Source organism: Parasteatoda tepidariorum, chromosome 4, assembly GCF_982258835.1.
Source record: "Parasteatoda tepidariorum strain Cologne lab strain chromosome 4, Ptep-v5.0, whole genome shotgun sequence".
Classification (NCBI taxonomy): domain Eukaryota; kingdom Metazoa; phylum Arthropoda; class Arachnida; order Araneae; family Theridiidae; genus Parasteatoda; species Parasteatoda tepidariorum.
Window position 1 is genome coordinate 27,266,135 of NC_141758.1, and position 26,191 is coordinate 27,292,325.

At 30.9% G+C, this 26,191-nt stretch overlaps 2 protein-coding genes across 2 annotated transcripts; one reads left to right on the forward strand and one right to left on the reverse strand.

The window, feature by feature from the left end:
• Positions 1-677: 677 nt before the first annotated feature.
• On the forward strand, positions 678-5,333 carry LOC147810826 (uncharacterized). The gene has a single exon (XM_087162101.1). It carries the CDS (start codon positions 678-680, stop codon positions 5,331-5,333), a length of 4,656 nt encoding a protein of 1,551 aa, XP_087018227.1.
• Positions 5,334-7,532: 2,199 nt separating this feature from the next.
• On the reverse strand, positions 7,533-25,514 carry LOC107443237 (uncharacterized). Its single transcript, XM_087160836.1, has 4 exons — positions 25,088-25,514; positions 14,744-14,950; positions 10,738-10,863; positions 7,533-9,283 (listed from the first exon to the last, which is right to left on the reverse strand). Exons 1-4 carry the CDS (start codon positions 25,220-25,222, stop codon positions 9,206-9,208), a joined length of 546 nt encoding a protein of 181 aa, XP_087016962.1. The 5' UTR covers positions 25,223-25,514; the 3' UTR covers positions 7,533-9,205.
• Positions 25,515-26,191: the final 677 nt, after the last annotated feature.

The window sequence follows — 26,191 nt, forward strand, 5'->3', positions numbered from 1 at the left end:
GTATTAAGGTCCAGATACTATATTTTTGTACGTCTAATAAGACGCACTAATAATACGTTTAGTTTAGGTACGTCTATAAGAAGAAAATAAGATTCATTAATTGCTAATACTTTTGCTGATAAGTACTTAAATCTTACAAATAAATACTATTATTCTAAATATCCATCTACAATTTTTCTTTGATACCAAAAGCACATAAGCAAATTTCCATTATCGGTTTTACTGCAACTTAGAGAAATTACAGTCTATTGGTCGTTTTACAGATTTCCACACTTAATTTTGCTATATAGGCAAAATACTGCACTCACTTGGCTATATGGGCAAGTAGAAATAAATTTGTTGGCATATTTTTTAAACTTTGAATAAAATTGGACGACATAACAAAAACGGTCGAATAAACACCTTGTCGGGTAACTATAGCACCCCCCCCCCCCCTTTTTTACTCTGCGCGCATGCGCATTGTCCGATCCTCAGTCAGTTGCACGAGGGATACGAAAGTAAGCAGACGTAAACAAACGCTCTGATTATATTACGATGATATAGTTTTGATGTACCTATTTTATCTTCATTCATTCTTAATAAATAATTTTTATTTTATCTGATAATCGCCATCATTTCTTCCTATTCATAATTCGAAAAGAACCCTACAGTTTTGGTGTCAGAAGCGGAGTATTATCATGGCGTTTCTTGCAAAAGCCCGGAAAGCTGAATTGATAGAACTATGTGAAGAAATTGGTGCGGATGCAGACTTATCTATGAAAGTTGTGGAAATTAAAAACGCAATTTTAAGTAGTACAACGTATAAAGAAGATGAAGTTAAGATTATATTGGATAGAATTCTGGAAGATAAAATCAAGATAGAAGAAGAACGAATTAGACGAGAAGAGAGAGAAGAAAAAATTAGAGAAGAGGAAAGAAACGAAAGAATGATTCGTGAAGCTCATCAGTACGAACTAGAAATTAAAAAATTAGAACTGTCTAAAGAAAATCTCAATCATGAAAACGAAACGGAAAACAGACTTGAAGTAAGTCATAAAATTCAACTAACTCAAATAACGCCTAAATTTGATGAAAAACACGACGAAATGGGATTATATTTAATAAATTTTGAAAGAAGAGCAGAGATGGCTCAAGTACCTAAAAAGGATTGGGTAGCATACCTTTTAGCTGTTTTACCGGCAGAACTATCAAACATGCTAGCAAGAGAAGAACCTAAGGATGCTAATAATTACGAATTTGTTAAAAGTCTAATCCTAAAACGATATAAGTTAAATAGTGAAAAGCTTAAACAGTGCTTTTACAGACATCACAAGTCAAATGATAAATCTTGGAGGAATTTTGCTCAAGAACTCGTTAGTTATTTTACCGAATGGATCACAGAATTAAAAATAGAGACATTCCAACAACTCAAAGATTTAATTGTGACGGAACAACTGAAATTTAGAGTGCCTGCTGAAACAAGAGATCATTATTTAGAAGATTGGCTTAAGTTTACAACGCCATACGAACTAGCTGAAAAACTAGATGATTACGAAAGTATTAAAGAAAGTTTCAAAAGAACGAACATTTCTCAGGCCGAAATCGAAAATAGAAAAGAAAAAACATCCTTTTGGAAAAAGAAGACGAATTCCGAAGGAAATAAATATAATACGCCGCCGATCAAGGCCAAACAGCAGTGGAATATGAAAAAGATAAACAAAATATCGTCTGCCGTTCCCTCTCTATGCTTGTTTTGTAAAAATGAACATGAATATGAAAATTGTTACTTGACGCCAGTTGAAAAGAAACAAAAATTAAAAGAGCTCAACAGATGTTTCGTTTGTTATGAATTAAATTGTCGTAGGAATTGTAATCTATTCTGTAATATTTGCAACTCTCCCTTTCATGGAACACTTCTACATGTTAATTTTAGACAAAAGAAAGAAAAGGATGCTCCAAATGACATTTTAACAGCTCGTGTCAAATTTCTAAATAGTGAAGAAAACGATAAAGGAAATAATTATGTTGACGCACTGCCTATGGTAAAATTAAAAATAGACTCATGCATTTTGAATGCGGTAGCTGATACGGGATCGCAAATATCAGTAGTTAAGGCCTGTTTGGTCCCTGAAAAATACAAGACACCGCATGGAAGTGTAGTTTTAACATGTGCTTTCGGACAAACTTTAAAAGCTCCATTAATAAACTTGCCAGTAACTAAATGTGAAGACGATATGAAATTTGGAGGGCCAATTTACATTACTTGTGCCATGGTACCTAATTTGTCAAGCGATTTATTATTATCCGTAAGTGCTCTAAATGAATTAAATTGTAATATTGAGACTGTAAATTTAATAGAAGGCGGAACCAAAAATAAGAAACTGGAATGTAATACGCTAAATGGTAAATTGTCGTGCGACAAAACGATAGACGATGATATCAATCTTAGTATGTTATACGATAATCAAGATGACAATTGGGAAATCCAGAAAATGATTAAAGATACGGTTGAAGAAACTATAAAATGTTGTGCAAGCATGACTACGGAAGCTGAAGTAAACGAGATGGCTAATCAGAACGAAATATCTGACTCTGAAAAATTTCGTGATGAGCAGAGAAAGGACAGCAGTTTGAATTCTTGTTGGCAAGATGCTAAAAAGGGAATTAATAGATTCCGAGTAATTGATAATTACTTATATCATCGAGATACAATTTTAGGTGAACATGTAGATCAACTTGTTGTTCCAATATCACGAAGGAAGCAACTTTTGGAACTAGCACATTCAAGCTTATGGGGAGGACACCTACGTAAAAAGAAGACCGCTGAACGGTTGAAATACTCCTTTTATTGGCCTCGCATGAAGAAGGACATCGATGAATTTTGTAGCACATGTGTTGCCTGCCAATTACAAGCCAAAAAGCGACCGTTCGACGAAGTACCAATTACGCCAGTTACACGCCCCGATGAACCTTTTCAAGCTATAAATGTGGATTTAATAGGCCCCATGGAACCTAACAGTCGAGGTCACAAATACGTCTTATGTGCTGTGGATCAATGCACTAGGTGGCCAGAAGCCCTTCCACTGAAGACATTAACAGCGAAATCGACATGTGATGCATTACTTCAGATATTTTCACGTACGGGGATACCCAAACTAGTTGCCACCGATCAGGGTAGTAATTTCACCTCTGCTCTGACGAAGGAGTTCTTAAGTAGACTTGGTTCAGCACCCAGATTTTCAACTCCTGGTCATCCAAGTTCAAATGGCCTGGTGGAACGCTTTAACGCTGTTTTGAAAGGTATGATTCACCATACTATGAGAGAACATGCAAAAGATTGGGACAAGCATATTCCATTCCTGCTTTGGGCTTACCGGGAGGTTCCGAACACTACGACCGGCGTCAGTCCTTTCCAAATGCTTTACGGACGACGTCCGACCGGACCATTGTCCATATTGAAGTCAACGTGGACCGATGAAACATTGATCCCAATTGGTCAATTGAAATCTGTCACTGATTATCTGAATGACTTGAAAATGAAGTTAGAAAATGCAGCCGAACTTGCTGGCTTGACTGCTGCTGGGAAGCAAGCAGCGTATGCTTGTTATCGAAATCGGAGAACTCGACATAAGGAGTTTAACGAAGGAGACCTCGTTGTTGTTTTAATTCCAGATAGTGATAACAAAGTTTATGCCAGATGGAAAGGTCCTGCAACTATAATTAAAAGAAAATCTACATATAGCTACTTAGTGCAACTTCCCGACGACAACATCAAACATGTTCACGCTAATAAAATAAGAGAATTCAAAGCATCAACAAATAACGTAGGAGTTATTTACGACGCTGATATAGACTTTGGTGACATAGAAAACGTCCCGAGGATTGCTCTAGTAAATCCCGATCCAGCCATTGAAGTAGACCTAAAGCATCTAGATCCAGATAAGAGAACGGACATACTGAAAATTCTTCGAAAACATTCCAACCTTAAGTCTGGTGTTCCACGAATCGCAAATGCTGGAGAACACAACATTAAATTAAAGCTAGGAAGTATTCCGAAGAAACAGAAACCTTTTAGGATTCCAGAAGCTTTGAAGGAAGAAGTTGATCGTCAAATAGAGGAGCTATTACAACTTGGACTGATAGTACCATCCGAAAGTGAGTATGCGCATCCAGTAGTATGTGTCTCGAAGAAAGACGGATCGGTTCGTTTGTGTGTTGATTACCGATATTTGAATGCACAGACTGAAATAGATTCATTCCCAATGAAAAATTCTACTGATTTGATTTATCAAGTGTCTAAAGCCAAATACATCACTTTAATAGACCTACTGGAAGGTTATTGGCAATTGAAGCTTAACCCTGCTTGCCAAGACCTGACATCATTTGTAACTCACCGAGGACAGTATGCTTTTGTTGTTCTACCTTTTGGACTACGTAACGCAGCTGCTACTTTCCAAAGAACTATGAACAAGGTACTCTCAAAACACAGAGGCTATGCCGAATCTTACATAGACGACATAACGATTTACTCAGATGACTGGGATACTCATCTCAGACACCTGAATGCAGTTATGACTACTTTAGAAGAAGCAAATTTTACCGTTAATTTCAAAAGGTGCGATTTTGCGAGGAGAAAGATTAAGTTTCTTGGACATGTGGTAGGCTCTGGCACACATGAGCCTGACCCTGAAAAAGTACTGGCTATACAGAATTTAGAATCACCCAAAACGAAAAGAGATGTTAGAAGTATCCTAGGCCTGTTATCTTACTATAGGGCATACGTGCCAAATTTTTCCGATATCGCTCGTCCTTTGACCACTCTAACTAAACGCAGAGCTCCAAACGATGTAATGTGGTTGAGTGAACACGAAGTTGCTTTTGCGGAGCTAAAGAAATCAATATGCGAAGCCCCTAAGTGCTATTCACCGAATTTCAACCTACCATTTATCATATATGCTGATGCTTCTTCGTATGCTGTAGGAGCTTGTTTAGCTCAAAAAGACGTTCAAAACATCGAATACCCGATTGCCTTCGTTAGCAAGAAATTAACAGATGTGCAAGAAAAATATGCCGTTATTGAGAAAGAAGCTTACGCAGTGATATTTGCATTGAAAAAGTTTGAGACTTATATTTTTGGATCAGAAATTGTTATCGTTAGTGATCACAACCCGTTGAAGTTCCTTACGAATTGTGCTTCTCAAAGTCCCCGACTTCAGAGATGGTCTCTGGCTTTACAACGTTTCCATGCCTCGATTACGTATCGTAAAGGAAAGGAACATATAAATGCAGACTCGTTGTCACGACTAAGTGCAAAACACTGGATAAATGACAGAAACAATTCTATAACTATATAAGAATATTGTTTACACACGTATCCTTTCTTTATTTTTTTTAATGTTTATTTTGATATCTATTAATATAACTTGAGGTGAAAATTTATTTTCTTTAACCTGAGTTGTGGTTTAGTGTTAAGTAAAACTGTTCTATGATATTTTTGAAAATGCTTAAATCATTGATATAGGATTAATGTTTGTGAAGTGATAATTCATACGTAACTAATTCATTTATGAATGCAGTAGATTTTGTTTAAAACTATTATTAGTTTTATTTTTTTTTGGAATTAAAATTTAATTGTTAAACGAAAAGTAAACAATGTTTGTTTTACGCAGTTATTGATTGAGTTTTGTTATATTTTTGTCATACAAGATAATTTTGTGTTAATTTTTATGTGCATTAATGTTTGTGTTGGAAAATTTATAAGTATGTGTTAGTAAGTTCTGTAATATAATAATTGTGATATGTTTGTTAATAATAATTTGATTTGTCTTCAAGAAGACTCAATCAAATCTTAAGGAAGGGAGGTGTCGGGTAACTATAGCACCCCCCCCCCTTTTTACTCTGCGCGCATGCGCATTGTCCGATCCTCAGTCAGTTGCACGAGGGATACGAAAGTAAGCAGACGTAAACAAACGCTCTGATTATATTACGATGATATAGTTTTGATGTACCTATTTTATCTTCATTCATTCTTAATAAATAATTTTTATTTTATCTGATAATCGCCATCATTTCTTCCTATTCATAATTCGAAAAGAACCCTACACACCTCAAACATGATCAAAAGGAAAAATAAATAAATATTATGATCAAAAAATGTAATTTTTCTATTTATACTTATATGTCTTACATCCCTATTTAATGCTTATAATTTTATTATAAATATATTATTATACTTATTAATGTGTATAACATTCCTATCCCATTTAACACTTGCTATGAGCAAGTCAGGCATTGTTTTTTTCTTTTTTACGCTACTCTAATTAAAATCAATGTTGAGTTTGATAGACCACTTATAATATTTTAGCAAAATATTATAATTTTCATACATGACCCTCATAATTTCTAAACTAACAGTACTATTAATTTAATTTCAATTTTATTGGATTTAATGTAAAAATAACATATAAAATCTGCCTTACTAATGTCAATAACGATTTCAGTTGCCGCTAAACGGATATAAATAAAACTTGTATTTTGTATGGATAATTATGTAAAAAAGTACTCCGGAATCAAGGCGAGCTTTGATATTTAAAATCATGCTCATGAATTAACAATGATAAAAATTTTGCTTTTATCACTGACTGCTCAATTATTATACATTTATCGACCATGCAATTCCAGTATGCTAGTAAATATATTTTTAATCCACATAAAGGATTAAAACAAAGATGAAAGGAAAAAATTCATGTCAATTGTTTTTTTTATGGTAAAATTTTTTAGACTGACTTGAAATTCGGATTTAACGAACGACCCGGTTTAACGATAATTTTCCTCTTATCCGAATGACCTCCTTATCAAATTCGGATACTGTAGTACAACATTATTAACCATTTGATGGAGGATTTCCTTAAACATATTTTTCATACTTTTTTCGTTAACTTGCATTAATAATTTAAATGAGTTAAAATAAGTAAAAAAAATATAATTAGCACTTTAATAACTTATGGTTATGAAATAAAGCAAAAACACCGGTGTCTTTTCTGTATTAAAGGTAACACCTTCAAATCACTCATTTCTATACTGTAATTTTTCTAATTTGCACTTATTTAGATTCAAGAGGAATTCGTCATTGAAATTTATTTATTTTACAAAACTAGTTATTGATAAATTTTCTTAATATGAATGCAAAAAAGTTTTGAAACTACTTTTTTTGGATTTTGTTATTTTAGTACAAATACAACTCTGATATTCTTACAGATTTTTTAAGTAACTGTTTTTATAATTAAAAAATACTAAAATATGATTTTGCTTTTGTAATTAGAACGTTGAAAAAAAAAATATATATATATAACAGATACCGGTGTCCCATAATACAGATACCGGTGTTCTAATGTAAACCATTTGCGTTAAATAGTTAATATGAATATAATTTTTACAGACAACAAACAATTATCAACATATTTTTTATTATTTTAAAAGAACAGATTTTTAACAGAATTTTTTTAGGTAAGTAGAATATTTTTTAAAATATATCAAATAAAACAACAAATTCCTTTAATCTTTTTAATAGTTTATTAAACTTATTGCACACATTTCAACAAAGTTAACAAAATAAATTTTATCAACATTGAGTTAACATTTAACAAACTTTTATTGCACACATTTATTTTTTCCCAAATAGGATAATTAACAACATAATTATTATAAACTAAGTACCATCTTATAAGACAAAAAAGTGACTAGATTTAGTCGTTTATAGCATTTCATCACAACACCCAGATGGGATTTCTTTAACATTTCTTGACACAGATTACACTTATGTAATGTCTTCATTCTTATGTAAAACAAAATATCATCAATTTAAACCAATATTTTTTGGAAAAGAAAGTAGCGGAGCTCTGACTTATACTAACTATCTCGAAATTCTTACTACCAGTGCGTAGCCAAAGCTTTCAACAAAAAATAAGCGCCTTTTAAGTACTATATACATTAACAAAATGCAAAATTATTTTCTTTTACATGATCTTGATAAAATAGCTAGTTACTGACAAAGAACTCTTTTCTTGCTTATATTAGCCATTATAAAATGATCAAGAGATTTTTTGGTTTGATATCAGAGGCTGGAAGATGAAGCCTGAAATTAAGAATATCTGGCAAAATACAGCAAAGTAGCACATGAGAGTGCAATAATCTCACCGCACCCAGCTCAGTAGACGCGCATGCGAACTCGCAAGTATTTCATCAAACATGCAAAGTAATTGGCGCTTTCATACGTTATGGACTGATGGTACGCCGAACTAGATTGTGGTTGAATGAATTGGGAAAACGTTGAATAGAACAATGTAAAAAGCACTCTTTTGCATAATACGTGGCGAAAATCGACATGGTAGAGAAAAAGGTTTGTTGTTGCAGAGGTTTTGGTAGCAGGTTTAGTAGAAGGTTTTCATCACAACAAAGTCTACGGAAAAAATTCCGTGCCTACCAAAAGTGCTCGTAAATAGAGGGGGTCGCTACATAGAGGTGTTCTTTCCTGGAGGTTTTACTGTATTTTAAGAACGTCTAACATTATTTAGTTAAAGGCTTTGAGAAAGAGAGAGACTTATTGAAATTACAAATAAACTATTATGAACACATTTTTAGTAAGAGACTAGTTTAATGAAATTAAGTTCAAATTTTCACAACTAAATTCCAAAAAATATTTGATGAACTACTGTAGTTTATTAATGTTTCCCTTAATTTAAAAACTTTCTTCTGATTCTTACAACTGTTAAGAAAAGCTATTTTAAAATTATATAACTGTTTTTATTATCTAAATTGCTTTTCATAATTATAATCATAATATTTTTATTGCTTGTATTAATAATAGTTAATACTTGATTAGCCTTCAGAATGGGCTAATATGTTTTTAGCAAATATCTTCATCAAAATGGAAATTTTAGTGTTTGCCTAACTTTTTAGACGAAGTACAACTTGGCATCATTTAAAATTGAAATTAATATCCCTTACATAAAATATGACATCCTTAAATTTTAAAAATTAACAGTTTTCGAAATTTCTAATTAATCGTTTACGAACATAGCATTCAGACCATTTAAGTTTTCCAGATTCGTTTAAGACTTGATGATATCTTCACTGTGTGCATGCTAATAATATACAAAAGTTCAATTTATGAACTTAGTTTGAATAGTATAGTGTAATACATGCTTCAGTTTATAGATAGTTCTTTTTATCCCATCTGTATCTGGGCTATGAAAGAAAAATAGGTGCTGATACCATAGAGTACACTGTTGATTAGACCTAAGACCTGAAAAAAATATAATGAAAATTATGAGAAATCATCCCTTATTAAATTTATTTTTTAGAAAATAATAATTTCGAATTTAATTATGGCCAAAGCATTTGTCTAAGTCCAAAAGACTGATTTAGAAAAATTTAGATATTGTTCCGTTTCGACTTTCAAAGAGGAGTGTTGTTGTTGTTGTTGTTAATTTACGTCACACTAGAGCTGCACAATGGGCTATTGGCGACGGTCTGGGAAACATCCCGGAGGATGATCCGAAGACATGCCATCACAATTTTTATCCTCTGCGGAGGGATGGCACCCCCGCTTCGGTAGCCCGACGACCTGCGTGCGAAGTCGAGCACTTTACGGTAGCACAGTTTAACGAGGACCAATACCGCACACCCTCGGTCCCTACGCAGAATGATCCAAGTGGCCACCCACCCGCACACTGACCGTAGCCAGTGATGCTTGACTTCGGTGATCTGCTGGGAACCGTGTCTTAACGATCAGTCCACTGCGGGACCAAAGAGGAGTGTAAATAAACCGCCAAATTGATGCCATTAATGGTATACCCATTAATGCCAAGCAATATGAACTCAAAATATATATGATATACGAAAACCAATGCACATATGTAAAACTCCAAAATAAACAAGTGACAGTAAAATGCACAAAAAAGGGGGGAAATCATTAATAACTTTTGATCCAATGATCGGATTTTCATGCACTAAAACTCAATCTCAGTGGTTCGATACCTTAACCTTGAATATGATAATTAAAAGTCGATATTTTATATTACGAAATCATGTTCAAAAACGTACATTCCGTAAAAAAAAGTGTTTCGTTTCTCGACGAATTTCAATTCTTGATCCTCGGGAAGATATAGTCCCAATAGTTTAGGCAGGTATGTCGAAAGAGTGGTACTTATACTTTTAAAAGTTAATTTCAATTTTCGCGTATTTCACTATATCTTGAGAAGTTTTGTAAGAAAAAAAACACAAATATTTTTACTACTGTCGTAAAATTAATTTTTCCAAAGATGATTCCATTTAAATAACAATTCTTAATAATTTTATAGTCGATTTTTTTTTAAATTGTGAGGTATGCAAACTTTTGCATCATTTTTAAAAGTGCTATTTTTAATGAAAAATATAAAACTGGAACAAAATCGGCCGAATAGTTCTTTGGTTCTCCAATTTTTAAAAAGTTGTGTATTTAAACTTTGATTTCCTGAGAATAAATTCAGTAAACTTTCGAAAATCCTTTTTAATATTTTCAACAGCTTTTTCAGATTTGTTGGGACGCTGGTCTGCTAATTTATACAACTCTCTTTGAGTCGGAATAATTAAACAAAATCATTTCTAGCAAAAAACGGTCGATAATCACTCTGAATTCTGTTAAAATGGTCCTTCCTACAAGGGAAACAATGGTAGAAAATTGTACAAAAACATGGGTTAAATGGAAATGTTACGCACCGAAGCTGCAATTTTAGCTTCGTAAGCAGGATCCTTAAAATCTCCTTTCTCGATAACTATCCCGATAAGAAGTGTAAGACTAGAAGACAAATACATGAAACAGGCTAGAAGATGATAAGCAAATTCCTAAAAGAAATAAAACAATACAAATCAGAAATCATGGTAGTGATAGGGTATACTCATCACCCTCAACATCAGAAAGCCTCCACACGGGTTTTTATAAGTTATCTGTGCAGACTATTTAAAAAGTGAACCAGTTGTGCGCATGGAGCCAAATTCTGTTTTAAAAGTAATTAAGAGAAATTTATCATGCATATTCGTGAATTGAATCTGTAGTGGTTGTGACTAGTGAATAAGACAAACCAATCATATTCATAAATTAAACGAATTTTTTGACATATATTTGCTACCACTTACTTATTTTTACTAAATTTTGTATTAAGTGACTCTTTCGATGGCTGGTTTACCTTTGTGGAGGTCTGATCGGACTACCTATACGAAACAGTGTGGGGGCTCTCAGTTATGGAGGCGTTGGTATACTTCACTCGCATTTTTAAAACAGATAGTAGAGAGCATACTATAAGTTCTGTATTGACTAATGTTTAATCGAATTTTCGCTTAATCCATGATTGAAGAGGAAGTTATAATCCTTCATAGAAATCTGGCTTCCACGTGCGTAAGTATTTTAAAAATATAAAGTAAGTTCAAATCAAACCGAGAGAAAACTATGAAATTTAAAATGATGAAAATATTTTTTTCAATGTGTCAAAATTCAAAAACAAATTAGGGCAGGATTACGCAATGTAGTCAGCAACTCCCATTGTTTTTTTTATTTCTTTTTCTTTGTTTTTTTCGTAAAATTTTCAAAATTTTAAAGTTCATATTTCTCTTTCAATTCCTGAGTAATTCAACTCAATTTTTCGAGCAAAATTTAGTTTAATCGCTCTTCATCGAACTCGGCTAGGCGGCCAAAACCAGTAACATTTTTAGATCCAAATTTTCATATTTAAATTTGGTATACCAATCTTTGGTATACCAATCTATACCAGAGTGATTCTTTCAGCTATGGCACTCTCTGCATACACAGCACAAATATCACAAACAACTTTTAGATCGTAGAATCTTGATTAAAAGTAAAAAGTAGAAGTTATCGAAAATGCACCTCTTTCTTAATTTGACAGTCTATTTTAATTATCTGAAAATTATCCTAAATTAACTCAAACAAAAAAAACGTAAATTCGATGGAACAAAATACACTCTTTTGAAGGATATAAAACATTATACAAGACGATTTAATGACGTGCAAAATGTTTAAAAATTAGAAAAAAAAATAAAACAAAAAAAGCGGGAACTTAACTACCTGACCAATCATGTTTTGTAATATGATTTATTATATTAATTATATGCAACTGCATTTTTGAATCACAATAAGAAGATTTCGATTCAGTTTTATTCAATCACATTCGTTTAAAATATATTCGTTTCAATTTTGTAAAATATTATATTAGAACCTGCTTTAAGAAGCCTGTTTGAAGATTTAAACTCACAACATGATTTCGACTCAGTTTTTCATGCGTTCATTAACTTATTTTCCTGTCATATTTAATATTTTTCAAGATTTAATTTTTTTTAATTTTCATGTGTTTTCATGAATTTATATTCAAGTGTAAATTCATTTATTTTCCATAAGTTACTTTACATTTATTTTTGTTGATTTGTTTATCTTCATTTGTGATACTTATTTTTATTTTGTGATACTTACTAATTTTCGGATATTGCTTTCTGATTACATAGTGTTTTTCACAAATTTTTTATTTCTTCCTGCAAAAAATATACCCTTAAGAGTTGTTGGACTATATGTACAGGAAACATAACGTATCCTATTTCTTTTAGATCGAGCTCAAAGTTGATTTAGTTCTTCTTCCTATGTAATAAAGTGAAAACACGCTAGCGTTTCGAAAATTATTCAGGTGTATTGTAAAAGTGCTGCTTTAAACGTACTAGTGTTATTACTAGTAACTAGTGCTGCTTTAAAAGTACAGTAGTACTTTTACTCTATAGAAAATATCGAAAAAAAGTTATAATAAATCAACATTGTTTTCGTCAACGCAGCGAGTGTTCATTGTTTAGAGTAGAAAGCAATAAAATTCCTGTTAGAAAATTTTGGAAATATTAGCAAATTATTTATTATTTTATTATTTTTATAACATTACTTATTATTATAACTTTTACCCTTCGAAAAAAATATGAAAACTATTTATCAACTGGCATTTCGTTGACATACTGTACATCAACAACAACAAAAAAGAAAGTCCGCAAAAAAACCTGGTACAGTGTGTAATTACGTAAACACTGTAGCCGCGGATAAAACCTAAAGGATTGTTGCTTTATTTAATGTCTTATCACTAATTCACTCACTCCGGAAAAAGTTGGATGAATAGCTAAAAAAAATTCTTTTCGATATTTCGTATTTATCGGGATAATTAGCCTAATTGTCAATAATACTAAATAACACGTTTTTACCTAGATACAAGTCTCAAATTTGAGCCATCTGTTTTTTATAAGATAAATTAAAAAAACTAATAAGTTTCAATTCGATATTTTGTAATTATCTGGGTAATCACTCCGATTGAAAGTCTGGAAATAAAAGTTTGCCGAAAAATAGAAGTCTCAAATTTCGATCAAGTGTTCTATATCAGATAAAAGGAAAGGAAAGAAAAAAAAAGTTTCTTCGTGATTAATGTAAGTATTTGAGTAATCATCCTAATTAACTGCATAGTTAAATAACAATTTCCAACCAAATTAGAAGTCTGAATCTTCAATCAATATTATGAACTTGAATGAATCAAAATTAGAAACCTCAAACCATATTCTGAATTTGAATGAATACAAATTCGAATTCTCAAACTTGAATCCTTGATATGAACTTGAACGAATCCAAATTAGAATTCTCAAATTTGATCTGTAACAAATTACAAGGATATGTTTAAAAAATTTATTTCAGTATTTGACAATTATCGTAGCAATTAAGTCAATTGAGAGTAAGGCTAACCACGGTTAGCCTTACTCTCTTACACGGTTATTCATTGAACTTGAATGAATCAAAATTAGAAACCTCAAACCATATTATGAATTTGAATGAATACAAATTCGAATTCTCAAACTTGAATCCTTGATATGAACTTGAACGAATCCAAATTAGAATTCTCAAACTTGATCTTTAACAAATTACAAGGATATGTTTAAAAAAATTTTTTTTAGTATTTGACAATTATCGTAGCAAATTAGGTCAATTGAGAGTAAAGCTAACCACGGTTAGTTTGAAACCATTGTGTGGAAAACTACGTAAGCATTTGGCAACTATCGTAGCAATTACGCCAATAGATAATAATGCTAAACAACTCATTCCCTCTCAAATTACCACCAAGAGTTTGGTGTGCTGTGTAACCGATTCCTGCTAATAAACCGCGAAGAGGTTAATTCGTGCAGGTGGAAAACAAACAAAACAGGTGGAAAACCTCGAAGCGGTGCGTTTGTTAGTCGGACAAACCGACCGCCCTTTTACCCAATCGCACTATAATACTAATGCCGTGGAATCAAAGCAATGCTGCCAAAAGCAGAACAGAAAGTCATGAAGTTATGTAGGCTTAAATTCATGCAAGTGAAGGACAATGTGGTGACAAGGAGAATGTGGGAACAGTGAAGCGATGAGTTCATATAAGCGAACCAGTAGGCTAGTGTTTATCTACAGGAAATATTGGCGATTAATGAAATAATCATGAAATCAGTAATAAGTAAAACATTGAAGAGTTTGAAACAATATAATGATAAGACTCATTTAATATTCTTGTGGAAAGTATTTTAGAAGAAAAACACTTCGATCTCCAAATAGGAAATACAATGTTTCTATTCAAAGTTTTGTAAAAATTCCAAAACATTTAGGTGTAAGAATGTCAATTTTAGAAGAAATGTATTAATACTGCCTTCATTATGCATAAATACTTACAAAGGTAGTTTTTGGTAAAAATGATGCCGTGAAATAAGATACAGTGCTGCAGATGAGGATGACGAGGGAGGTGAAAAAGAACCCGTATGTAACAAGAAGGAAAAACGCATCACTTTTACTACATAGAACTCCCAGTGATTTTCCTGTGAGAGGATGAAAAAATTGACAGTAATGAGCTATCAGAGAGAGACATATCAGACCCAGAACCTGAAACAGAAAGAAACATAAACAGTTAGTCATTATAAGTTATATTTTGTAATGCAACTTAAAATATATAGAGAAAAAAACACTTTTAAATTTCAAATTTATGAAACAATTTTTTTAATTTGCTATTTAAAATATTTCTGCTTTTAGTTTAAAGTTTACTCAACATTTGAGGTTTGTGAGCAATGTTTTTTCCATCAATAATGGACAAAAACAAAAATTTTGAAACAAATAGAATTTTTTTAAATGGTTTAACAGTACAAAATTGCACACGTATTTAAAAATCTGAAGTTTCATACGTCTGTTTACATAAAGCTCTATTTTATATTAAAAAACTGCGTTTGTATAAAATTTTCAATATCCTATGCAAATAATCCTAGTAATTATTAATATAATAGTATCGCTATACTTATTGTTGTATAGCTTTAACACGTTGAGCGCAGCGTCAGCCATCAGTGTGGCTGACACTGGACTTTCCATCTAGGCCGCGACAACCACCGGTGGCTGACACTGAAATTATATTTAGGCTGCGTCAACTACCGGTGGCTGACAATGAAATTACATTTAGGCTGCGTCAACTACCGGTGGCTGACGCTGAAATTACATTTAGGCTGCACCGCTTGCTGACACTAACCTTTCACATAGACTGCGAAAAACAGGTGGCTGACAGCGTATAACATGACATAGAACTATAAAATTTACACTCTTTTATGGAATTGCAGAAAATTTATTCAAAATTTTCTTAATTATTGTGATTCTTGGTTTAATAAATTCAATTTAGTAGATTTTTACCCACCACTATTTTTAAACAATTCGTAGGCATATATAATTCACCACTTTATTCTGATATGTTACGCTAAACCTTATATAAACTAGCAAAATCTGTCGATATTTGCAAATTTAGTTTTTATTTATCAAATACTTATCAATAGCAATTGAGATTAATTATCAAAATAAATCATAACTTGTTACGAAATTCAATATTAAGCTGATTTGTTACAGAAAAATAAATATGTACATTTTGTTAGATATATGTGCCACTGATTTAGTTTCTTAAAACATTACAAGAAAATAGATAGAATTTGAAAATGTAAAATAATTCTTAACATTTCAAAATTGATTTTGTTATATTACTTACAAACCTATATATTTTTCGATCAATTTATGAAGGATTTAGAATAGCATTTCATAACATTTTCAGACAAATTTGTCTAATTTATATGATCAACACAGAAGTTAAAGGTTACAAAGGATTTGCTATCCTTTATTATATACATTATAAATTCGGTTACTGATAATAAAGTTCAACTTTTCAGGTTTCACTGTACTAATTAATTTCAAACCGATGCGTATAAGTTTCTTATGTTCTAAAAGTAATATTATAAATTTTGATTTGGGGAAATTTCATAATTTTTTAACTACATAAAATCTTTCATTATAATAAAGTCGGTTATTTCTCATAAATGAAGTATAATTTAAAATGGAGTAATTATAATTGATGAAATTAAGATTTTAATTGTAATTTAAGAATATACTTAGATGTTTTAGAAATGCAAAATATATATCAAAAGGAGTCATTGCGAGCCAATTTGATTAATAAAAACCTTGATCACTGTATAAATAAGTTCAAAAGTAATAATAAGGTTTCATAAACATTGAAGAACATGAACACAATTTCTCATTTCTATCCTATTTAAAAGCATAATAATTAGCTTTCAAAACATTGAATGAATTCCTGTTTAAACATCCAGTTAGTTTAGCTTAATTAGATAACGATTCAAGTTGTTTTTGTTGTTTCTCAAGCAGCTTGCCAATATCAGCAAGCGTGTTTGGTAAAACCAAGAGTATATAGGGCAGAGGGTGCGATTCTCGTTTTTCAGTGGCGCCATCTACAGTCAAGAATACGACTTCAGATGCACACAAGTCACAGCCTGTTTGTAGAGCTGATCCATTCTTCCACATATCGTAACCTTGACCTGAGCCAGAGAACCATCAATTTCCAATTCAGTACCCCGATAGGTATTTATTTGTTATAGGAACATGGAGGACTTAGTGACACGACAGATTTAACGTGCACCAGACATCATTCACTACACGAAGATTCTTCAGCCGGCGGGGATGAAACTCACGACCTTTTGGACATGGGTTTACACCCTATCAACCGGGCAATCCCAGCCACATGATCGATGTTAAGTTATCGAGTTAATATAGCTTCAGTTGTAGGGAACTTTTTGTATAAAAAACAATAATTAACAATTATTTAATTATTTTGCCTTTTTATTATTTTTAGAACAAAAAATCCAGCCTATAGTAATACCCTGTACACACTTTGGTATTTTTAGGTTAGCCCTCCCGATACAGAATTTACCAAAAATCAGACAAAATAGGAAAATAATACGCATATATTGCATACTTGACAGCTTTAGTTCATTCTAATAATGATTTAAGCAAATGGCGTGGTTGCCACAAGCGACTAAAAATACAAAAAGTGGTGATTAATAAAACTTAAAATTTTATTTTACCTGGTTAAAATAAACCACGTTTTCAAGCATATTACTTTTAATTTGCTATTGAAAGCGATATGTAAAGAATGTTTTTCCATATATGAATAATTTGATATGTAAATCAAAATCTTAACTACGATTGAATAGTTTAAGTTATCAGAAATAAATAAAAGTGAATTGAGTTTTAGCCACTTTTTAAATTTTTAATCGCCCGTGGCATCCCTGTAATGGTAATAAATGAGAATTGAATAAATCAATTGCAGACAAACTACTTTTATATTTTGCCTGAGTTTATTTCACACGTTTCTACACATAATTCATTCATATTACATAATGGATATCAAAATTATTTTAAATTAAGTTCATTAATCAGCATTAAATTTTAAAAAATGAAGTTTTCACATCACTTTCAATATTGAAATAAGATCTACCAGAACATGGATAATTGTTGGTATTTATGATATTTAATTTTCTAGTCTTGTATCTCAAAATAGTAAGTGGTGTAAATTGAATAAACAGGGTTTTTTTCGACTGTTCACTGTTTATTGTTTGTGTTTATTGTTCACTTTCTATATTAAAATAAGATCTTCCAGAACATGGATAATTGTTGGTCTTAATGATATTTAATTTTCTAATCTTGTATCTCAAAATAATAAATGGTGTAAATTGAATAAACATGTTTTTTTTCGACTGTTCACTATTTATTGCTTATTGTCTGCGTTTATTGTTCACTTTCAATATTAAAATAAGATCTTCCAGAACATGGATAATTGTTGGTGTTTATGATATTTAATATTCTAGTCTTGTATCTCAAAATAATAAGTGGTGTAAATTGAATAAACATGTTTTTTCTTCTACTGTTCACTGTTTATTGTTTGTGTTTATTGTTCACTTTCAATATTATAATAAGATCTACCAGAACATGGATAATTGTTAGTATTTATATTTAATTTTCTAGTATTGTATCTCAAAATAGTAAGTGGCGTAAATTGAATAAACATGTTTTTTCTTCTACTGTTTATTGTTTGTGTTTATTGTTCACTATCAATATTATAATAAGATCTACTAGAACATGGATAATTGTTGGTATTTATGTTATTTAATTTTCTAGTCTTGTATCTCAAAATAATAAGTGGTGTAAATTGAATAAACATGTTTTTTCTTCGACTGTTCACTGTTTATTGTTTGTGTTTATTGTTCACTTTCAATATTAAAATAAGATCTTCCAGAACATGGATAATTGTTGGTGTTTATGATATTTAATTTTCTGATCTTGTATCTCAAAATAATAAGTGGTGTAAATGGAATTAAACATGTTTTTTCTTCTACTGTTCACTGTTTATTGTTTGTGTTTATTGTTCACTTTCAATATTATAATAAGATCTACCAGAACATGGATAATTGTTGGTATTTATGATATTTAATTTTCTAGTCTTGTATCTCAGAATAGTAAGTGGTGTAAATTGAATAAACAGGTTTTTTTTCGACTGTTCACTGTTTATTGTTTGTGTTTATTGTTCACTTTCAATATTAAAATAAGATCTACCAGAACATGGATAATTGTTGGTGTTTATGATATTTAAATTTCTAGTCTTGTATATCAAAATAATAAGTGGTGTAAATTGAATAAACATGTTTTTTCTTCTACTGTTCACTGTTTATTGTTTGTGTTTATTGTTCACTTTCAATATTATAATAAAATCTACCAGAACATGGATAATTGTTGGTATTTATATTTAATTTTCTAGTATTGTATCTCAAAATAGTAAGTGGCGTAAATTGAATAAACATGTTTTTTCTTCTACTGTTTATTGTTTGTGTTTATTGTTCACTATCAATATTATAATAAGATCTACTAGAACATGGATAATTGTTGGTATTTATGATATTTAATTTTCTAGTCTTGTATCTCAAAATAATAAGTGGTGTAAATTGAATAAACATGTTTTTTCTTCGACTGTTCACTGTTTATTGTTTGTGTTTATTGTTCACTTTCAATATTAAAATAAGATCTACCAGAACATGGATAATTGTTGGTGTTTATGATATTTAAATTTCTAGTCTTGTATATCAAAATAATAAGTGGTGTAAATTGAATAAACATGTTTTGTCTTCTACTGTTCACTGTTTATTGTTTGTGTTTATTGTTCACTTTCAATATTAAAATAAGATCTTCCAGAACATGGATAATAGTTGGTGTTCATGTTATTTAATTTTCTAGTCTTGTATCTCAAAATAATAAATGGTGTAAATTGAATAAAAATGTTTTTTTTTTCGAAATCACTGCTCTTATTATATATTTTTGAAAACTTTGTTAAAAAGAAAGTCAGAATTATATACACATTAGGAGTTGCAGCTTAAAATTTAAATTAAGAATAACCAAAAAGTATGCCTAAATTTGAGGATTCTCTTTCGAGAAAGAGGAGTTAAAAATATCAAAACAAACCGATTGCTATAGGAAGTTTAAAGGAATTATAAAAGTGGTCCTCCATCGCTTCTTAATTTTTGTCGGAAATCAAACTGATTTCGATATTTATCATTAAGCTCTTTTACATATCAATTTGCAACACGTAATGAATATTTTGCTTTTATTCCTTTTTTTAGGACAAAAATTCTATAAATATACTTTAAGAGTGCTGATTACAGAACACCCTGGATATTCAGTAAACTACCATGTCCTATTGAGAAAAATGACACATTATTCCTTTTGGGAGTATTTCCATATCAGTACCTGTTTGCGCCAATTAAAATAGTCAAGGCCAGGGGTGAAAGCGAGACGGAAAAGAGGAAAGGCTGGTAGTAAAACCATTTCAGTTATAGCTAGTTTTGGGGAGGAGTTTACTTATTCTTTTTTTAAATTTTTCAACAATATCTACTTTATCTTGGACAAGAAGCAGTTTTATATATATGACAGAAAAAGAAATCTTGATAGTTACAGATATTTCATTTTTTTCGAAAAAAAATGCTGGAATGAAATGTTTTACGTACCAGGTTTTTCTCTTTTCCGTCTTGCTATATAAGGGCTTTCACCCATGGTCAAGGCGCCAAATAAATTTTCCTGTTTGTTAAACCTTTTCGGGACGGACTAGTCATAAATGTATTCGTACGGAATCAGTAACAGGACAGTAAAAAAATAAAAAGCGGTAGCGTAAGTTTGGATATAGCTAATTTGACAAATTTATTTTTGCTTTCACTTTAAATCTAACACATCCTATCCTAGTGTGTCAAAAGTGCAACTATGCAATTTTTAATTCGAACTAAGTAGTGGTGAATTAAATAAAGCAAACTATTACTAACCCTCCCACAAATAAACTACTATAAAATAAAGTTTGGCTACCAGTTTTATCTTTTATTACCCTGATTATAGACACCCTGAGAATGCATACCTGCCAACTTTTAATCCCTTCCGTTATCATTTTTCCCAGTGGTATTAAAATGGAATTAAAACTTCAATTTTAAGCAAACAAATACGTTGCTTTTGAAAAAACTGAAGTTGACAACCATGATAATACCGCATATTAATATATGTGCTTAATTTTTGAAAGAATAGTGGTGATCAAAATCATTTAAAAATTAAGTTTATAAAAGAAAAAAATAGTATATATTTACTACCACTTTAAATATGAAAATAAAATCTTCCGCAAAATCCGGAAGGGTTGGCAGGTATGAGAATGTATGTATGACTCGCCGTCTCGAAGAGGTTAAATAATTTATATATAATGGTGTGGAAAATAAGTTCAATTGAATTAAAAATAATACATTAAAACATATATTCTGGTACCACTAGAATACATTGTACAAAAACGTAGAATGTTGGTAGCCCTGTACTGCCGTGCAAATGAAAAATCAACGTAAGCGACAAAAAATTCAAAACTGAGACTTTTATATATTTGGCACTTTTATATAGTAAGCTACATATTGCAAAAAAAATATTTTTTTCAAAAAATAAATTTTGTTTTATCGTTTTTTTTTTTTTTTTTGTTTTTTTTTTTTTTGTTTTTTTGAAATTCTATTTTGCCTTAACAGTAGAAGGAAAATAGTACTTACGCCACTTTTCTCAGAATCAATCGTGAAGCACTTACGCTGTTTTTTCAATTGCACGGAAGTGTAGACAATACCATACCTGCCAACTTGTACGGTTGTTGAAAAAGATTTTACAAAGAAGTAAATAAATTTGAAAGTTTGAATTTGGAAAAAAACTCCCTGCATATTATGTTATTTATAAATTTAACCCTTCAGGGACGGACGAGTCATAAATGTAGCCGTACGGAATCAGAATCAGGACAGTAAAAAATAAAAAACGTTAGCTTAAGCTTGGGTATAGCTAATTTGACAGACTTATTTAAGCTTTCACTTTAAATGTAACACATCCAACCCTTGTGAGTTAAATGTGTAACTATACAATTTTTTACTCGAATGAAGTAGTAATGAAGTAAATGAAGCAAACTACTATAAAAATAGTTTGGCTACCAGTTTTGTCTTTTTTACCCTGAGAATGCATATATACAGAGATGCGAACTTGCTCCGGACAACAAATATATATTTTAAAGTGGTAGTTTATCAACTGTGATTCTTGGTTTAATAAATTCAATTTAGTAGATTTTCATGCACCACTATTTCTAAATAATTCGTAGGCTTATATAATTCATAACTTTACAAAGCAAGCAATAATAGTCAAATATTGGCAAAATTCACTTAGACCGATTACCGTTTTTCTTAATTATTTTGGCGTGTCCGGAGCAATTGGCATCTCTGTATATAACTTCGATCTTAAATAAATATTTTTTAACTAAAGGTTTGTCGTGGTAGCTTAAAAAGTTTGTTCTGAAACTTATAAATTCAAAAGAAATTACATGCTACTACTAAAAAAAAATTTTTTTAACGGCTGTACCTTTTGGCAACTTAGTAGTACGCTTAAAGTAAGGTAACATATTTAAGTTTTCAGATGTTGAAAGAATAGTGATTGCTTAACATTTAAAAGCAATTAAGCTTTCATTGGTTACGTAATGGTTTATAACATTCGTTTAATTAATTAGTATTACCGGACTAGTTACACTGAACCGGAGAAGATTAAATTAAGTTGATAACCTCTGATGTGAGTAATGCTTTACTCTTAAAAAAAATATTGCGAATGCACAATTTAAAATCAAAATATAAGGTCTAGGATATATCTGTAAATACATGTCTTCACATCATAAAGAAAAATATAAAAAATAATAATAATTAAGCTACCAGTTTTCCTCCCTTCGGGATAAAGGTGACTAACGCTCTGAGAGAAAAAAACAAGTAGTAAAATTTCTATACTGATATAATATTTCAAAACAAGTGCTCTATCTTTCCATTTCCAATTTATTGTTCTGAGAACAGAAATCCCCCAACAGAAATATATTTTTTTAAATAATTGGGAAAGTAAAGAGGAGGGTTTTCGAAAGCTCTTTCAGATACTTTGCTTCAGTTATTAGAGTGCTGATCAGCTTACACCAGATTTAAAAATTTTAATGAGACATTTAGGTTTTTCATATTACTTTTATAATCAAAAAAAATAGCCCAAGATCCAGCCACCTATTATTAGGATAATACTTCTTTTCATTCATAACATTCACCAGCATTACTTTCAGCTACTGAATACTTGGAAAAAAAATTTTTATTTAAGTTTTTTTTTACTGTTAATGAATTTTTAATTTAAATATCTATTTAATGCATTTTAATTAATAAATTGGTAGTGTGTAAAAATTAAACTTTGATATTTCTTATAATAATACTTGACATTCTTGACAATACTTGATGAATTCTTTTAAAAAGTTTAGATTAATAAAGATCATAATATATATATATATATATATATATATATATATATATATATATATATATGTCACTCATACTTCGTGGTTGAACATCAACCATTGTACCACCATGCAAGTGAGAAAACAATATTCACAAAAGATTTGCACTTTCGATTTTTTTTTCAAATGCACAGCGCAATATAGGCCGCCTAGACTTCTTTTCCAGCTTAGTTAACCTTCTAACTTTAATTTTTTTCTATGAAAGAATTTCATTTCTGGGAAACGGAAAATTAACTCGTTAGACGTTTCCTTGTTATCCTTAGTTGATTTTTTAAAGAACTACTTTTATTTTTTTTAAATTTTTACTATTTGTTTGTGTAATTATTAATTTTTCTTAAAATAAAATTATGAAATTAGTTTGAATAAGTTTTAGAGCCTCGCTTTGAGGAGAGAAATTTAGTTTCTAGCTCTATTATAATTGCCTTATCACTTACTATACATTCAGGCATCAGATATAAATTGTACATCAGGAGGATTCTTTTAAAAAAATTTGAAATGGTTAATGCTTGCTTGTTTTTGTGTTAAAGACGAGTTGCCTCAATGTATGCATTGAGAAAATTCGATTCAATTTAGGTAATTACATTTATTTCCCTTTTTTGATATTGTTAAAATTTTGAATATAAAAATAATAAACAGTGTATTTTAAAACCAAATTAGTTTTCCAAATTTGTTTTCTACAAAATGGTTAAAGTCACAAAATATTGAGTTCACACTTTCTGCTTTTACTGTTCCGGCGTATCTGAGGATGGATACGATTCTTTTACCCTTCCAGTCTGCCCCCATTTTGATATTTGCTAGTTACTCTCGTGCCATATTCTGGAAGTCGTCAAACTTTGCAAAATTTTGGTACAAGTATCGATACTGAAACTTCCCTTCCTTCTTGGCGGTTCAGGAGACAGGACGCGAGTTCGAATCCTAGCGATTTCTGATCGTTGCGAATTTCGCGCCCGGCTCGCACTGACCACAGCGCTGACGTAAAATATCTTCAGGGAAAGACGGATTATGGATTAACCCTTTCGCGCCGACTGTCACAAATACGTGCCAGCATAAAACCGTATCAATCAGGGTAAAAAGATAAAACTGGTAATCAAAGTATTTCTTTAGCAATGAATTTTTTGGTGAGGTTATAATTGCTTGATTTATTTAATTCACCATTACTTTGTTGCAAAACAAAACTATTTAATTATACTTTAAATTAACATTGATTATATATATGATTAAACTAACAATAGTTGAAGTAAAAGGAAAGTAAGTCTGTCAAATTAGAAACGACTACATTTAAGTTACCGTTTCATATTTATGTACATTCTGATTTTGTACGAATGCTTTTCTGAATCACCCGTCCCCAAGGGGTTAAAGTTTCCTCGCTGTCAGGCAAACTATGGGAAATTTTGCTCTCCATGCAATGCAAATGCGGGTTAGTACCTTCAAAAGGTCCTCACGAAGGCAAATTTTTTCCAATACTTGCCTCTTGTCTCCCTTGTCTTCTGGATTGGGTTCAAACTTACAAACCTACGGAGTTAAGCATTTTGGTAGTCATCATAAACTTTAAAAAAATTAGTCGGCTGTGACGGTTATAATAATTATATTTATAATAACTCAGTAACATAAAATTACATTTATTTATTTTTTAACTAAACTTTTCAAGCCCCCCCAAAAAAACAAGTATTACAAGTTTTTATATCTCCAAAATGAGATTTAATACAATTATGTTCTTTTACGAATGTATCCATACTGTATTCCTATTATTTTCTAGCGTTAGTACTGAGAATAAAATATAAAATCAGACTCACGGTATGAGAAATTTTAAAAATTCCTGGTAGACTCTGGAGAAACGAAGTGTTCAAGTCCAAAGAAACCGCCGGTAGTTTACTTCCGAGAGAAGCACAACATCCGGGATCATTAACATTAACTGCTGTATGCTGCATTCTATTTTCTACACTTTTTTTCTTACATCTGGCATTTCTTGGTATAGTCCAGAATTAAAAATATCCGTTTTGTGCTTCCACAAAATTTATAAACAGTTGGCGTACACTAACACGCAATAGGACCTTCAATTTTCCACTGATAAGTGAGATTTTTTTGAAAAAAGATATTTCTCTTTGGAGTAGGCTGCCTGAAGATGGAAGATCTTCAAGAGTTTGTGCCAAATAAAACGAGAAGAAAAAGCAACAAGGTCTTTGAAGTTGTGTCACTTCCGGGGAGGATGTTACGTCACTCGGAAGAGGAATGTCGCGGGTGGAATACATTTCGCTTCCTCTGTTCTGTGGTTTTTCAAAAACGAGACTACAATGCTTGCCTCATTAATTATGGAGATAATGTGATTAGGGTAATGAATATTTTCCAGAAACCACTTTCATCCAAATAATATAGGTTATTAAAGTATTTATACCTCCCAACAAAAATTGTTTTTTCGTTATAGACTTTTTAACAGTAAGACATGTGATATGTTCTGAAATGTTCCATTGTGTATTTAATATTGTATAATTACGATACGATATAATAGTAAAATAATTGTTAGTATTGTCATGAAACAAGTTACAAATATTAATATCATTCATTTAATGTTGTTTTTTTACAATAGAATTAATTTTATTTAAACGCCCAGGCTTATACTTTCTATTAGAGTAGGTTAAAAGAATTCTACAATAGAATTAATCAACAATAGAATTAACAATAGAATTCTGCTATAGAATTAATCAACAATAGAATTAACAATAGAATTCTACACTAGAATTAACAATAGAGTTCTACACTAGAATTAATCAACAATAGAATTCTACGACAGAGTTAACAATAGAATTCTAGAATAGAATTAGCAATAGAATTCTACAATAGAATTAACAATTTTTCAACAATAGAATTAACAATTTTTCAACAATAGAATTAATTTTAAA